The sequence below is a fragment of the Diospyros lotus genome, chromosome 12 (genome assembly GCF_014633365.1).
Source record: "Diospyros lotus cultivar Yz01 chromosome 12, ASM1463336v1, whole genome shotgun sequence".
NCBI classification, from domain to species: Eukaryota; Viridiplantae; Streptophyta; class Magnoliopsida; order Ericales; family Ebenaceae; genus Diospyros; species Diospyros lotus.
The window spans coordinates 27,913,786-27,930,438 of record NC_068349.1 but is presented as its reverse complement, the minus strand read 5'-3'; the positions used below and the strand labels follow the sequence as shown (position 1 = coordinate 27,930,438).

General features: G+C 43.6%; 3 protein-coding genes across 3 annotated transcripts in view; 1 reads left to right on the top strand and 2 right to left on the bottom strand.

The window, feature by feature from the left end:
• Positions 1 to 16,653, top strand: part of LOC127787130 (octanoyltransferase LIP2p, chloroplastic-like) — a 44,100-nt gene that overhangs the window by 16,432 nt on the left and 11,015 nt on the right. The window lies entirely within an intron of this gene.
• LOC127787131 (uncharacterized) lies at positions 2,315 to 3,457 on the bottom strand. Its single transcript, XM_052315007.1, has 3 exons — positions 3,300 to 3,457; positions 3,101 to 3,219; positions 2,315 to 3,004 (listed from the first exon to the last, which is right to left on the bottom strand). The coding sequence occupies exons 1-3, from the start codon at positions 3,445 to 3,447 to the stop codon at positions 2,501 to 2,503; spliced, it is 771 nt and encodes a 256-aa protein (XP_052170967.1). The 5' UTR covers positions 3,448 to 3,457; the 3' UTR covers positions 2,315 to 2,500.
• LOC127787132 (uncharacterized) lies at positions 3,798 to 4,361 on the bottom strand. Its single transcript, XM_052315008.1, has 2 exons — positions 4,217 to 4,361; positions 3,798 to 4,102 (listed from the first exon to the last, which is right to left on the bottom strand). Exons 1-2 carry the CDS (start codon positions 4,359 to 4,361, stop codon positions 3,798 to 3,800), a joined length of 450 nt encoding a protein of 149 aa, XP_052170968.1.

Sequence of the window (16,653 nt, the reverse complement as noted above, 5' to 3'; positions counted from 1 at the left end):
CTAGGATAAGGAATCATCATTGCAATCATTCATTCATAAGACTTTAGGGTAAGGACTCATCATTACAATCATTTCCTTATTACGTTAATGCCCTGAATCAAAATACCATTCATTTTGCTACTATAATTTTCAAGTTTTATATCAAGTTTCGGGGTATTACAGGTGTGCCCTCCGCCTGGCGTTGGCCTCCCTTTACAAGTTTCCCACGTGAAATGTCCCCATTAGAGAGGAGGGATGCTGAGCTTTTGATGGGTCTAGAGCACGTAAGTACTGCCAGATTGATTAATGAGCAAACTCTGTTTCTCGGGGGTGTGTCGATACTTCTGCCCAGCAACCGACATTCCCTTAGGTTGATTTTTCCTATCCTCTTGTTCCGCTTCATGTCTCCAATTTATGTGTGCTTCTTTATCCTGACACTCGATCTTATTTTGTCATGCTTTGTAGCCAAGATGATTGATGACGCGAAGCTATGGAGGACCGATAAGCAGGCCGTTGAAGAGGCCAAACGGGCCCGGAAGAATGCCAAGAGATATACCAAAGACTCTCGGCTCCCACCTTGGCACAAAAAATCGAAGGCCTCTGGGTCCCACTCTTCTTTGCCCCGACTCGAGACAGGGGGCTCTCAAGGCACCAAGCACCTTTCTGACATAATCCAGGAGGAGGCGTCCATTCTCGCCCAGGCTCTTCACCGACCAAACTGGAATGTCCATGAGTCAAACTATAGCAGCGAGGCTTGGGTGGCGACTCAGCTTATTCAGGGCCTACCAACTCAGGCAGACATGGAGGGGGTCGCGGATCTGACTTCGGAGACCTTGGAGTCGTGCTACTGCCAGGGCTTGGTTCAGGTAATCTCTTGGTCCTTTATCACAGAGAACTTTCAGCCCCCTATATTCTAATTTTTGTTATTTGAATACAAAGTATTGTCGCTTAGAACGAGCTCCAAAGGCGAATGCCAAGGAACTCACGAAAAATGCTTGAGTTGGATGATGCCTTTGCTGACTGCCATAGGACTATCGAGCAGTAGGATGAGGATCTGAGGGCTCAACATTAACGAGCTGCGGAGCTGGAGGATTGCCTCCAAGGGCTTGAGATTAGCCGCCATGCAATGGAGGGATAGTTGGGGCGATCTCAACAGCGCGTTCGGGCCTGCTGAGCTGAAGACTGTTGAGCCAGTGGATGAGCTCGTAGAGGTACCATTGGATCCAGACCAACTCAATAGATGCGTGAGGGTGAGCGCCAAATTGAAAGACCCTCTTTGGGCCCGGATTGTATCTCTTCTTTGCCAATATGTAGATATTTTCGCATGGTCGGTCCACGACATTCCTGGCATAGACCTGGAAGTGATGACGCATCGTTTGGGAATGAAGTTGGGGTACCAACCTGTCATACAGAAGAAGAGGAATTTTTCCCTAAATAGGGCAAGGGCTATAGAGGCCAAGGTGGAAAAACTGATGGTAGCACGATATATTCGGGAGGTCAATTATCCAGAGTGCCTCGTCAATGTGGCTCTGGTCCCCAAGGGAGAAGGTAAGTGGAGGTTATGTATTGATTTCATTGACCTTAACAAGGCCTGTTCAAAAGATAGTTACCCACTTCCCCGGATCGATGCCCTAATTGATGGCACGGCCGGATGCCACCTTATGAGTTTTTTAGATGCTTTTCAGGGATATCATCAGATCCCGTTGCATAAAGAGGATCAAGAGAAGACGGCATTCATTACGGACCGAGGCACCTATTGTTATATTGTTATGCCTTTCGGCTTGAAGAATGCAGGAGCTACATACCAACGGCTTGTAAATAGGCTCTTTCAGGACCAGTTAGGACGCAACATAGAGGCCTACGTGGATGACATGCTAGTAAAAAGCCTACTAGTGGAGGAGCATCCGACAGATCTGGAAGAGTGTTTCAAAATCTTATGTAGGTTCCAATTGAAGCTTAATCCCTCTAAGTGCGCTTTTGGTGTCTCTGTAGGGAAGTTCCTTGAGTATATCGTGCATCATTGTGGAATCGAGGTGAATCCCGAGAAGATTAAAGCAATACTAAAAATTCCGACCCCAAGAAGCATTAAGGAGGTCTAGCAGCTCACGGGAAGGATAGCGGCTCTAGCGAGATTTCTCTCCCGGTCAGCAGAAAACATAGTTCTGAAAGGCGCAAGGCGCAAAAGGTCCTGGAGCTTGAGGCGCGAGGCGCACGAGGCGAGGCGCGCCTTTGCGAAGCGAGGCGCACCTTTTAGGAAAAAAACTCAAAATCTTGTAAAATCATAAACAACTATCAAATTATCAATAATAACACATTTATATCATTCATGATTCATTATCTTCAAATTCTATAAACTAACAACATCAAAGTTAATTCATTCATCATGCAAATTCTAAACTAGAAACATCATCAAAGTTCAAACTTAAAGTCTTAAACTTTACCAAGTACCAATTATAATGCAAAGTTCTAAACAAACACATAAACATTACAAGTCCACAATCAATATAAAAAAGTTTTTTAATCAATCATCATCAAGGAGATCATCAACATCAAGGTCAATATCTTCATCATCCCCTTCAATCACCCCTTCATCTTCTTCTTCATCTCTCAATTCTTCTCCCTCTTCCAAGTCTTCATCATCTTCGGTCCCTGCCTCACTTTCCTCCTCTTCAATCTCTTGAGTTACTCGCCGCTTTGAAGTCGAAGCCGAAGTTGATCCCAATTGTGATCGAGTTTGTTTAGTTCTAAATTGATAACTAGGCTCTCCAACTCCTGCAGCCGCAGCAACATTACTCCATGTCAACCCATCCCCAATGTCATCTGGAAAAACAGTTTCATCATCTTTATCATTCTCCTCATCAAGTTTTCCAGTCAACCATTCATTGCTTTCATCAATGTCGATCAATATGATAGGGTCAATGGTATCACGCATTTGATATCGACGCCTCAATGCTCTATTGTATTTCACAAACACCAAGTCGTTTAAACGAAGTTGATCAAGCCTGTTTCTCCGTTTAGTATGAAGCTGCAACAATTTATGCAAAAACATACTAAGAATAAGTTACATGAAACAAACCAACTACTAATAAAAATTGTAAGTGTATATGTACAATGCACTTACATTTTCAAACACACTCCAATTACGTTCACACCCAGATGAACTACAAGTCAAGCTAAGAATTTTAATTGCAAATTTTTGCAACGTGGGTGTTGACATTCCATATGAAGCCCACCATTCAGCTGTCCAATAAAATTCATGGGTTAGTTATTATCTATTATCTAGAATGATTATATATATAATGTAATATATATATATGTACCTGGTGATTTCTCAGCTCTCTTTCTAATAGCCATATAGTTTCCAAAGAACCCATCTGCATTGTTATACATCGAAAGCTCAGCATCAATTTGGTCTTGAACCTTTATATCTGGATTTAACTTTCTAATGCATTCATATAAGCCATTCATGATCTCTGGATCTATATGTTCAGCCTTGTAGAAATATTCTAGATTCAAGTACCAACCAGCTGCGTGCAAGGGGCGATGAAGCTGAACATCCCATCGATTATCAATAATCTGAAAAATGGGTGCATACTTCTTTTCATCCCCATTAAAAGAGTTAGCAATCGCTTCTTTGGCCCTATCCATGGCCTCATATATGTATCCCATAGCAGGCTTCTTCTCACCATCCACTAAGCGCAATACACGCACCAATGGACCAGCCACCTTTAAAGCAAATACAACATTGTTCCAAAATGAAGGCATCAAAATCACTTCTACAACCTTTTTAGCCCCCGCTTCTTTTACCCACTTGCTTGTCATCCACTCCTCGGAGGTAAACATCCTTCTAAGGTTGCTTTCAGACTATGCATCCTGCCCAAAGTGATAAAGGCAGTTGCAAACCGTGTTTTTGCAGGCCTCAACAACTCTTTCTTGTCAGTAAACCTTCTAAGCATGTTTACTAGACCCGAACGAGTATAGATATAGCTATTCACCATAACAGCTCTCTCAAATGTCTTCTTCATATTAGGCAACTTGAAAATATCTTCCAACATTAAATCCAAACAGTGCGCTGCACATGGTGTCCAAAACAACGTAGGATATTTTGCCTCCAAAAATCTTCCTGTTATTATTTAGAGTGAAATTAACAAGATATTAGTAAATAATAAATATCTAATGAATATTCAAATTGTTCTATTTATAAACATAATACAAATTACAAAAATGAATTTCATACCTGCTAAAACATTGTTTGAAGCACTATCGGTGACCACTTGCACCACATTTCTTACTCCAATCTTTTCCACACATTTACTTAATAATTGAAACATCTTTTCCCCAGTCTTTGAATAGCTAGAACCATCAACAGACTCCAAGAACATACTTCCTTTAGGAGAATTGACTAACAAGTTAATCAATGTCCTTTCCCTCTTGTCTTTCCAGCCATCTGACAAAATGGAACATCCATATTTGGCCCACGCCTCTTCATGATCTTTCATCATTTCACGAGTGGCTTCCACCTCTTGTTTGAGAAGAGGAACCCTGACTTCATGGTAACTAGGCGGCTTCACACCCGGACCATACTGACCAACTGCTTCTATAAATACTTTAAAACTGTCATATGTCACTGCATTGAATGGAATGCCTGCATCATACATCCATCGTGCAAAGCTTCTACAAACTCGAGCTCTTAACTCTTTTTTTGCAAAATCATGCTCACCCAACCTTGTTTGCTTTCCTTTGCCCTTGCTTTTCAACACATTAACTTCTGGGTCTTTAAGAAAAACATCAAGTGGACCTTTTTGTGTTGGCCCTTTAACACTACCAATACTACCAGTACCGCTTCCACTTCCGGTAGATACATTGGGTCTTTTTCTACTTTGAGGCAGCGGCTCATCATCATCATCATCATACCCTTCACCAAATTGAATATCATCATCTAACGATGCTATATTTCGCTCATCCCTGTTATTTTTCTTCTTTTGCATGTACTCTCCAATCTCTTCTTTTACTGATGGAGGACAATTTGGACAAGCTTTAGTATTTCTAAAACCGCCTACAAGATGTTGTTTCGCCCGAAATATACCACCTTTTGTTACTTTACGACAAAATTTACATGTGGTGGTATTTCTATCATTAGGATCAGCTTCAAAATAATTCCATGCCGGGTCCGTTTTGGAAGTGGTTGACGACATTTATTGGGCTGTTGCAACACAGTTCCAATTTCATCAAAATTCTCCTAATTATAGAAATAAATTATAAAGACTTAAAAGCAAATTTCAGCAACCAGCTGCCAGCAAAATAAATTAAGCAAAAATGCAAGAAATAAACAAATAAAATACAACTAAAGAACTTACAATATGAAATTATGAATATAGGAGAAGATGTGGGCAGCGGCGGCGGCAGCTTTAGGCCCTTAACAGCTTCAACTTGAAGAGCTCAAGAGCAGATGAGAAGAGGCGAGGAAGAGAGGAGAAGACCGTGGCGTGGGCAGACTCAGTAGAGGAGAATAGAAGAAAGGGTGCGGCTGGAGACTGGAGAGGAAGATCGAGCAAGCAGCGAGCTGGAGAGGAGAGGAAGAGAGGAGGCAGGCGCGGCAGAGAGGAAGAGGAGGATCGGGCTGGGGCTGGAGAGAAAGAGAGGAGGGGGTCGCAGCTGGAGAGGAGAGGAAGAAGAAGATCGGGCGAGGGCGAGCTGGAGAGAAGAGGAAGAGAGGAGGTAGGCGCGGCCGCGCGGCTAGGGCTAGAGAGGAAGAGGAAGAATGGAAGATCAGGCGAGGGCGAGCGAGCAGGGAGGGCGAGCGAGCAGCGAGTTGGGAGGAGAGGCAAGCACGGTAGATGCTATAGTCGGGAGGAGTGAGGAGCGAGCAGCGAGCTGGAGAGGAGAGGCAAGCGCGGCTGGATGCAGTCGGGAGGAGAGGCAAGCGCGATTGGGCTGCAAGATTTAAGTAGAAAACCTTAGTTTCATGAGGCACGCCTAGGCGCGCCTCACGCCCCAGCGCCTAGGCGCGCAAGGCGAGGGCCTCGCCAAAACCGCCTCGCCTTGGCCAAGGCGAGGCGCCAAACTAGCGCCTTAAGGCGCCTCGCGCCTAGGCGCGCCTTTGATAACTATGGCAGAAAAGGGCCTCCCTTTCTTCAAAGCCCTATCCAAGACCAAGGAGTTTGTTTGGCCTTCAACGAGCTTAAGGCATGTCTAGCCTCATCGCCAGTCCTCACCAAGCCAAGGATGGGCGAGCCGCTATACCTCTACTTAGCCATAGCAGAGAAGTCAGTGAGCTCAGTACTGGTGCGCAAAGAGAATAAGAGGCAGACGCCAGTATACTACACGAGCAAACGATTGTCTGTGACAGAGGCTCGGTATTCCCCCATGGAGAAATTAGTGTTTGCCCTAGTTGTCTCAGCTTGGAAGTTGCGACCCTACTTCCAGACGCATTCTATCATCGTGCTTACTGACCAGCCTCTAAGGCAGGTTCTGGGGAAGCCGGAGCTCTCAGGGAGAATGCTGAAGTGGTCGATGGAGTTAACAACATTCGACATAGAGTACAAGCCTCGTTTAGCTATTAAGGCCCAGGCCTTAGCAGACTTCATCGCTGAAGGATTTGGGCTTGGCGGATCACCAGAGGACAGCCTAGGACCATGGATGTTGGCAGTGGATGGCAGCTCAAACCCTGGGGGTGGAGGAGCTGGGCTGATGATTAAGAGCCCCGAGGGTCAGTCTTGGTTATATGCTCTGCATTTTGAGTTCCGGGTGTCTAACAATGAGGTAGAGTATGAGGCCCTCATAGCGGGGTTGAGGCTCGCCGCACAACTTGGGGCGAGGCATCTTAACGTACAGTCTGATTCTAACCTTGTTGTTCAGCAGGTGAAGGGAGAATACGAGGCCAGGAAGGACCACATGTCCAAATATTTGGTTTTCGTTTAGGAATTGATGAGTCGTTTCCGATTTGTGAAAATAGAGCATGTGCCTCGATCCCAGAATGTGGAAGCAGACACCTTGTCCCGGATCGTTTCGGCCTCTTTCCCAACCAATTCCAGACAGATTTTTATTGAGACACTACCCCAGAGAAGCATTGACGAGATTGTGGAGCAGCTATGTCTCGACCTAGACCCAAGTTGGTTGGACCCTTTTGTCTATTATTTGAAAGACGACAAGCTACCAGAGAGTGACTTAGGGACCCGTGAGCTAAAAAGGAGGGCTTAGAAGTTTATACTAATCAACGAGGAGTTGTATAAGAGATCCTTCACTCAACCACTCTTGAAGTGCGTGAGGCCGCGCGAAGCTGACTATATTTTAAGAGAAATCCATGAGGGAATATGTGGGAGTCACATAAGAGCCCAGACTCTCTATCAGAAAGCCCTTCGACAAGGGTATTACTGGCCGACTATGGTGTCTGATGTAGAGCAGCTGGTCAAGAAATGTGAAAGATGCCAACGGGTCTCCAACTTAATTCATGTTACTAGTGCCATGCTCACCCACCTGGTTCAACCGTGCCCCTTCGCTCAATGGGGGATTGATATTCTAGGTCCGTTTCTGCCTACTGTGGGTCAAGTAAAATTCTTGATCGCAGCTATAGATTACTTCACTGCGTGAAAAGTGAAGCAATTTTTATGGAAGAACGTGGTGTGTCGATTTGGGATCCCACGGGTGATTGTTTCAGATAATGGGACTCAGTTTACAGATCGGACGGTCAAGGAATGGTGTCAGGAGTTGGGGATCAAGCAGCATATCACCTCTGTAGCTCATCCACAGGCTAACGGACAGATTGAGCTTGCCAATAGGACTATGCTCCATGGATTATAAGCCCGGGTTGACAAGGCAGATAGAAGTTGGGTGGACGAGTTATCGAGCATCCTTTGGTCTTATTGGACCACGAGGAGGGGGTCCACCGGGGAGACCCCATTCAACTTATGTTACGGCTCAAAGGCCCTTATTCCGGTAGAGATTGGGATCCCAACTTTTAGAGTGGAGCATTTTAACCCAGAGTCCAGTGAGCAAGGCTTGAGGAATAACTTGGATACAGTGGAGGAGCTTCAGGACGAAGCAAGGGTTTGCCAGGCAGTTTATAATCAGCGGATTGAGAGGTACTACAACCGAAGGGTGAAAGTTCGAAGTTTTCTACCTGGCGATCTGGTCCTTCGACGAGCAAGTGTTAGCAACCCCCGAGACTCTAACAAGTTGTCGCCGACATGGGAAGGCCCCTATCTGGTTACCGAGACCCTCAACCCTGGGGCATACCGGCTCAAGACCATGGACGACACTCCCATAAATAATACTTGGAATATTCAGAATTTGAGGAAATTTTATCAATAATGGATTTACCCCAAGGAATTTGGAGCTACGTATTTTCCCAATAAAATCTCATTATGTTCTTTTTGTTACATGTGCAAATTTTTATCCTACAGAATATAAAAAAAAAAAAAAAAAAAAGGGAACGAAAGGCGAAGGGGAAGGAACTGTTTTCCCCTCGACCTCAGAAACCTCCAAAGAGATTTTTTGAGTCTTTTCGTCATCAAAGATAGCGAGGACGAAGAAAAAGCAATGGGCCAAATATGGTCCCAGGGAACCACCCTTAAAGATAAAAAAAAAAAAAAAAAGGAAGAGCAAGGGACCAGATATGGCCCCAAGGGACCAAGGACCACCCCTAAAATAAAAAGGAAAGAAAGGCTAAGGGGGGTGGAAAGGATCCCCAAAGAAGCCGACCTAAAGGGTCCCGGAGGAGACTCCTAAGCCTCACCTCCATACTGGAGTTAAAGAGGGTTAAAAATAATAGAGACAGATGTGACCCTAGGGGACCACCCCTAATAAAAAGGAATCAAGTAGAACACCACTGGGTCAACATGAGAGTTACGGTGGAGGTGCAAGAAATCAGATAACAGAGACCACCCAACTCGGACTATTGCAAAAAAGCATAACTTCGAGGCATTTTATTTAACAAAGGATCAAAGGTCTAGTACAACTCATGCTCACGGCAAGAAGATACATACGAACATAGAACTAACAACTAAGCTTCTTCTTTGGACTCCTCGGATTCAATGGCAGATGCTTGGGAGGATGATGCTCGGCTGAACTCTGCGATCATGTCCTCCATGGACCTGACGGGGGAGTAATCGAAGTCGGGGTAGGCTTTTTGCACTTCCTCCTTGCAGCGAATGAAGCCTTTCTTCCAAACACCCTGTAACTCCCGTCTGGTAAACCCTTTCACTTCGAGGAGCTGGGTGGGGTTTGCATATCTCTCCTCTAGCTCCCAGACATGTTGTTGAGATCGCCCCAACTATCCCTCCATTGCATGGCGGCTAATCTCGAGCCCTTGGAGGTGTTCCTCCACCTCCGCAGCTCGTTGATATTGAGCCCTTAGGTCCTCATCTCGCTGCTCGATGGTCCTATGGCAGTTAGCAAGGGCATTATCCAACTTAAGCATTTTTCGTGAGTTCCTCGCCATTCGTCTCTGGAGCTCGTTCTGAGCGACAATACTCTGTATTCAAATAGCAAAAATTAGAATATGAGGGGCCGAAAGTTCTTTGTGATAAAGGACCAAGAGACTACCCTGAACCAAGCCCTAGCAGTAGCACAACTCCAAGGTCTTCGAAGTCAGATCCGCGGCCCCCTCCATATCCGCCTGAGTTGGTAGGCCCTGAATAAGCTAAGTCGCCACCCAAGCTTCACTGTTGTGGTCTGACTCATGGACATTCCAGTTTGGTCGGTGAAGAGCCCGGGTAGGAATGGACGCCTCCTCTTGGATCATGTCAGAAAGGTGCTCAGTGCCTTGAGAGCCCCCTGCCTCGGGTCGGGGAAAAGAAGAGCGGGACCCAGAGGCCTTCGATTTTTTGTGCCGAGGTGAGAGCCAAGAGTCTTTGGTATGTCTCTTGGCATTCTTCCGGGCCTGTTTAGCCTCTTCAGCGGCCTACTTATCGATCCCCCATAACTCCGCATCGTTAATCATCTTGGCTACAAAGCATGACAAATTAAGATCGAGTGTCAGGATAAAGAAGCACACATAAATTGGAGACATGAAGTGGAACGAGAGGATTGAAAAAATCAACCTAAGGGAATGTCGGCTACTGGGCAGTTGTATCGACACACACCCCCGAGAAACAGAGTTTGCTCATTAATCAATTTGGCGGTACTGACGTGCTCCAGACCCATCAAAAGCTCAGCATCCATCTTCTCTAATGGGGACATTTCACGTGGGAAACTTGTAAAGGAAGGCCGACGCCAGGCGGAGGGCACACCCATAGTAACGGAGGAAGATCCCATGAAGAAAAAATGATTTTTTCAACCTTTCAAAGAGGACGGGGTGTCTACGAGAAACTTACAGCCAGGGTATGCCATGAAGGAATAGCGAAATTCGAACTTATCAACGCATACAAGGTGAAATAGTTTTAAGAAGAGCTCAGTTTTAGGGACGATACCTCTCCCCCGTCAACATATAACGAAGGCGACTAAGCTCTTCTATCCATTGGGCACTAGTTGAGAAGGACATAACCCTATGAGACGAAAGATCTCAGCTAGGTTGTCTTCGAAAGGAAATCGGCACCTGACTTCAAGAGAGGCTTCATAGATAGTTAAACCACCAGGAGGAGATTGATGGGCTCTAAGATTGGAGGATGCAGCGTACCAAAAGCCCTTGATGGGGAGATGATATTTTCGGACTAGTCCGGAGACCTTATCCTCAAACAAGGTAGAATAAGCAGGGGTTAGGTCATCGGGAGACCACTACGATCGAGCTCTAACTCTATGTCAATATCGTTATCAAAAATGAGGCATCAGGGTGGGGTCGGGAGGTCCCAGCGTCTCTTATTTGCATACCAGACTGGGAAAGGAGGTAAAAGAGTTCGAACTATTCCCATCCGAGTTGCTAGAGGAGGTCGTGGGGATCAATTTACTAAAACAACATGACATGGGGAAGAGAGACCGCGGCCTCCGCCAACAAGGCTGAGACCGCTGGTCTCGACCACAAAAAAAAAAAAAAAAAAGAAAAAAAAAAAGGAAGAAGAGGGGGGGAAGGCCTCTTACCTTTTACTCCACTCCAAGAATACTTTCACTCCAATGATGCTTAGGAGGAGGGGACCATGTCCACATCCCTTTTTATAGAGATCTTTGAGAGCCATGAGAAGGGTGATGAGATTTTGAGTTGGGAAGCGAGCCAATAATTGAGATCATTAATCCTATTTTTTGCAAAACTCTGTTTTGCAGGAGACCAGAAAAGCTTGGAGGACTACTCCTTTAGCTGCCCGAGCTCCCTACCCTCATAGCTCAAGGAGTTGGGGGGGCAAGTGGTGAGAGGATATTTTACTAAAGGCAAATTTACTATACTACCCTCAGAGATTATCAGCCTAGTGTCGCCACGTGCCTGTCTCAAGAAGCGCCACGTGTCCTCCAGATCTTCATCCCATATTTGATTTTGAACGAGAGTGACTCGGTTAACTGAGATTCTCCTCAACAACTTTTTCAAAGGTTATCCCATCTCTTCAGAGTAAGCTCTACGCCATCTTTAAATAGAGGTAAACTTCTACATGTATGGGTATCTGACTACTGAGTGACTTTCCATTTCGAGTATCTTCTTCTACTGACTTGAGCGTCGGAGTCTTCCCGGGGGATTAAAGCTCCGCCCTTGTAGGTACTTGCTTCGAAGCAGACCTCGGTGATTGGTCCAGTATCATCAATATATTTTCATGCCTATTTTAGCTTTGATTTAATTGAAAATAACATCAAGTCACATCACAATGTTAAAAAAAATAAAAAAAATCCAGCAGTTTTCCTAAGTTGCCTAAGCGCCCTAGGCGCTAGGCCCCAGCTTGGCACCCGACTAGTGCCTAGCGCATTTTAGAACACTTCTTTTATTTATAGACTTTTCTGGTGAATCGGGTTTCACCATGTGTCGTGTCGAGATAAGAGCCCCATCATGAGTTTTACCCTATTGTGCCACTTGTTCTTTGAGATTAGTTCCTCATCATTACTCCTTCAACTTCTCGTTTGCCCCCATTTGGTTATTCTAAGAATCTAGTACATGCTTTCAAAGAATTATGGTTTGGCCTAAAGTACCTTGCCCTTTATCATTCGAGCCCTTGGATTTACTTTAAATCCTCCAAATACCCTTGGAATAATGGTCTCTTGCATTCATTCCCAAAGTTTTTGGGAATTTGCACTTGTTCTCCAAATTTTTTCTATTTTTCAAAAACTGCTCTTACTCCCCGAGCCCTTAATTCCAAGATACTTTATTTCTTTAAGAATAATATCTTACAAGGATTTCGAGTATTACATCACCCACAACTATGAGCAAACCACGTGAATTAAAGAGATACTTACTAGGTTGGCAGTACACCATCAAAAGGAATCTAGGTCATAGTTATCAAAGGCGCGCCTAGGCGTAAGGCACCTTAAGGCGCCAGTTTGGCGCCTTGCCTGGGCCGAGGCGAGGCGGTTTTGGCAAGGCCCTCACCTTGCGCGCCTAGGCGCTGGGGCGTGAGGCGCGCCATAAGAAACTTAGGTCTTTTAATTAAAACTAGCAGTCCAATCGCTCCTCACTCCTCCCGACTCCAGCATTCAGCAGCGCCTGCATCCTCTCCAGCCTCTCCCGATCTTTTTCTTCCTCTCCAGCCTCTCTCGATCTTCTTCTTCCTCACCCACATCCTTTCCAGCCCCTTTCGATCTTCTTCTTCCTCGCCCGCATCCCCTCCAGCCTCTCCGATCCTCTTCTTCCTCTCCAGCCGCGACCCCCTCCTCTCTTCCTCCTCTCCAGCTTAGCCTGATCTTCTTCTTCCTCTCTTCCTCTTCTCCAGCTCGGCCCGATCTTTTTCTTCCTCTCCTTTCCAGCCGCGATCCCCTTCTCTCTTCCTCTCCTCTCCAGCTCGGCCCTATCTTCTTCTTCCTCTCCTATCCAGTCATGACCCCCTCCTCTCTTCCTCTCCTCTCCAGTTCGGCCCAATCTTCCTTTTCCTTTCCTTTCTAGCCGCGCCTGCCTCCTCTCCAGCCAGGCCCGCCTCCTATCTTGTTAATTTCCTCTCTAGTCACGCCCTCTTTCTCTATTCTCCTCTGCTCACGCTCTTCTCCTCTCTTCCTCGCCTCTCTTCTCATTTACTCTTCAAGTTCAAGTTGTTAAGCAGTCCGCTACCCACTGAAAGCAACTGCCAATCTCGGTTCCATTCCAGCCTCCCCTTTTCTTGTGAGTTCGCCACCTATCTTGTGAGTTCTTTACTTTTTTTTTATTTGATTATTTTTTGCATTCTTGCTTAATTTCTCTTGCTGGTTGCTCCTCTCTCTTTATAGTTTATACAGTTGTTGTTTTTGTGTTGATTGGAGAATTTTATGGAAGTTGGAATTGTGTTGCAGCAGCCCAATAAATGTCATCAACCACTTCCAAAACTGACCCGGCATGGAATTATTTTGAAGCTGATCCTAATGATAGAAATACCACCACATGTAAATTTTGTCGTAAAGTAACAAAAGATGGTATATTTCGGGCGAAACAACATCTAGTGGGTGGTTTTAGGAATACTAAAGCTTTTCCAAAATGTCCTCCATTAGTAAAAGAAGAGATTGGAGAGTACATTCAAAAGAAGAAAAATAACAGGGATGAACGAAATATGGCACTGTTAGATGATGATCTTCAATTTGGTGAAGGGTATGATGATGATGATGAGCCGCCGCCTCGAAGTAGAAAAAGACCCAATGTATCTACTGGAAGTGGAAGCGGTACTAGTAGTGTTGGTAGTGTTAAAGGGCCAACACAAAAGGGCCCACTTGATGTTTTTCTTAAAAACCCGGAAGTTAATGTGTTGAAAAGCAAGGGCAAAGGAAAGCAAACAAGGTTGGGTGAGAATGATTTTGCAAAAAAAGAGTTAAGAGCTCGAGTTTGTAGAAGCTTTGCATGATGGGTGTATGATGCAGGCATTTCATTCAATGTAGTGACATATGACAGTTTTAAAGTATTTATAGAAGTAGTTGGTCAATATAGTCCGGGTATGAAGCTGCCTAGTTACCATGAAGTTAGGGTTCCCCTTCTCAAACAAGAGGTGGAAGCCACTTGTGAAATGATGAAAGATCATGAAGAGGCATGGGCCAAATATGGATGTTTCATTTTGTCAGATGGCTGGAAAGACAAGAGGGAAAGGACATTGATTAATTTTTTAATCAATTCTCCTAAAGGAAGTATGTTTTTGGAGTCTGGTGATGGTTCTAGCTATTTAAAGACTGAGGAAAAGATGTTTCAATTATTAAGTAAATGTGTGGAAAAGATTGGAGTAAGAAATGTGGTACAAGTGGTCGCCGATAGTGCTTCAAACAATGTTTTAGCAGGTATGAAATTCATTTTTGTAATTTGTATTATGTTTAGAAATAGAACAATTTGAATATTTATTAGATATTTATTATTTACTAATATCTTGTTAATTTTACTCTAAATAATAACAGGAAGATTTTTGGAGGCAAAATATCCTACGTTGTTTTGGACACCATGTGTAGCACACTGTTTGGATTTAATGTTGGAAGATATTTTCAAGTTGCCTAATATGAAGAAGATAGTTGAGAGAGCTGTTATGGTGAATAGCTACATCTATACTCTTTCGGGTCTAGTAAACATGCTTAGAAGGTTTACTGACAAGAAAAAGTTGTTGAGGCCTGTGTTGGTATTTTATGAAGAAAAAAAAAAGAGAATGAAAAAAAATACCAAAGCAAAAGTCATATATTTTATTCAATCGTAAACTCCAATTTATACAACTAAAATATAAACTGAAATGAGCATAAAGTGGAGAATAATATGGCATAATATCCAGCCAAAACAATTAACAAACAATATCAGATATTTGCTAATTTATTGGTTATGGATAATCCTATTTTATTTTGATTTCTTCAAACCACATCAGCAGCTACTAAGTCAAAATTCAACAGCTTGCAAAAACACGGTTTGCAATTGTCTTTATCACTTTGGGCAGGATGCATAGTCTGAAAAACAACCTTAGAAAGATGTTTACCTCCGAGGAGTGGATGACAAGCAAGTTGGTAAACGAAGCGGGGGCTAAAAAGATTCTAGAAGTGATTTTGATGCCTTCATTTTGGAACAATGTTGTATATGCTTTAAAGGTGGCTGGTCCATTGGTGCATGTACTGCGCTTAGTGGATGGTGAGAAAAAGCTGGCTATGGGATACATATATGCGGCCATGGATAGGGCCAAAGAAGCGATTGCTAACTCTTTTAATGAGAATGAAAAGAAGTATGCACCCATTTTTCAGATCATTGATAATCGATGGGATGTGCAGCTTCACCGCCCCCTGCACGTTGTTGGTTGGTACTTGAACCCAGAATATTTCTACAAGGCTGAACGTATAGATCCAAAGATCATGATTGGCTTATATGAATGCATTAGAAAGTTAAATCTAGATGTAAAGGTTCAAGACAAAATTGATGCGGAGCTTTCGATATATAGCAAGGCAGATGGGTTCTTTGGAAACTATATGGCTATTAGAAAGAGGGCCGAGAAATCACCAGGTACACACATATATATATATTACATTATATATATAATCATTCTAGATAATAGATAATAATTAACCCATGAATTTTATTGGACAGCTGAATGGTGGGCTTCATATGAAATGTCAACACCCACATTGCAAAATTTTGCAATTAAAATTCTTAGCTTGACTTTTTGTTCATCTGGGTGTGAACGTAATTGGAGTGTTTGAAAATGTAAGTGCATTGTACATATAACACTTACAATTTTTATTAGTAGTTGGTTTGTTTCATGTAGCTTATTCTTAGTATGTTTTTGTATAAATTGTTGCAGCTTTATACTAAACGGAGAAACAGGCTTGATCAACTTCGTTTAAATGACTTGGTGTTTGAAAAATACAATAGAGCATTGAAGCGTCGATATCAAATGCGTGATACCATTGACCCTATCATATTGAGCCACATTGATGAAAGCAATGAATGGTTGACTGGAAAACTTGATGAGGAGAATGATAAAGATGATGAAATTGTTTTTCTAGATGACGTTGGGGATGGGTTAACATGGAGTAATGTCGCTGCGGCTGCAGGAGTTGGAGAGCCTAATTATTAATTTAGAATTAAACAAACTCAATCACAATCAGGTTCAACTTCGGCTTTTACTTCAAAGCGGCGAGTAACTCAGGAGATTGAAGAAGAGGAGGAAAGCGAGGCAGAGACCAAAGATGATGAAGACTTGGAAGAGGGAGAAGAATTGGGAGATGAAGAAGAAGATGAAGGGGTGATTGAAAGGGATGATAAAGATATTGACCTTGATGTTGATGATCTCCTTGATGATGATTGATTAAAACTTCTTTATATTGATTGTGGACTTGTAGTGTTTATGCGTTTGTTTAGAACTTTGCATTATGATTGGTACTTGTTTGAGTTTGAGATTTTAAGTTTGAACTTTGATGATATTTCTAGTTTAGAATTTGCATGATGAATGAATCAATTTTGATGTTATTAGTCTAGAATTTGAAGATAATGAATCATGAATGATATTAATGTATTATTATTGATAATTTGATAGTTGTTTATGATTTTACAATATTTTGAGATTTTTTTCTAAAAGGTGTGCCTCACTTCGCAAAGGCACGCCTCACTTCGCAAAGGCGCGCCTCACCTCGTGCGCCGCGCGCCTCAAGCTCCAGGACCCTTTGCACCTCGCTGCACCTCTCGTCTTTCAA

Excerpts from the sequence above, each read along its gene's own strand:
- LOC127787132 (XM_052315008.1), bottom strand. The coding sequence starts at position 4,361 with ATGTTCTTGGAGTCTGTTGATGGTTCTAGCTATTCAAAGACTGGGGAA. Across the intron at positions 4,103-4,216 it reads TTCAAACAATGTTTTAGCAG|GAAGATTTTTGGAGGCAAAA; the intron begins GTATGAAATTCA and ends AAATAATAACAG.
- LOC127787131 (XM_052315007.1), bottom strand. The coding sequence starts at position 3,447 with ATGAATGGCTTATATGAATGCATTAGAAAGTTAAATCCAGATATAAAG. Across the intron at positions 3,220-3,299 it reads GAGAGCTGAGAAATCACCAG|CTGAATGGTGGGCTTCATAT; the intron begins GTACATATATAT and ends TTTATTGGACAG. Across the intron at positions 3,005-3,100 it reads ATTGGAGTGTGTTTGAAAAT|CTTCATACTAAACGGAGAAA; the intron begins GTAAGTGCATTG and ends AAATTGTTGCAG.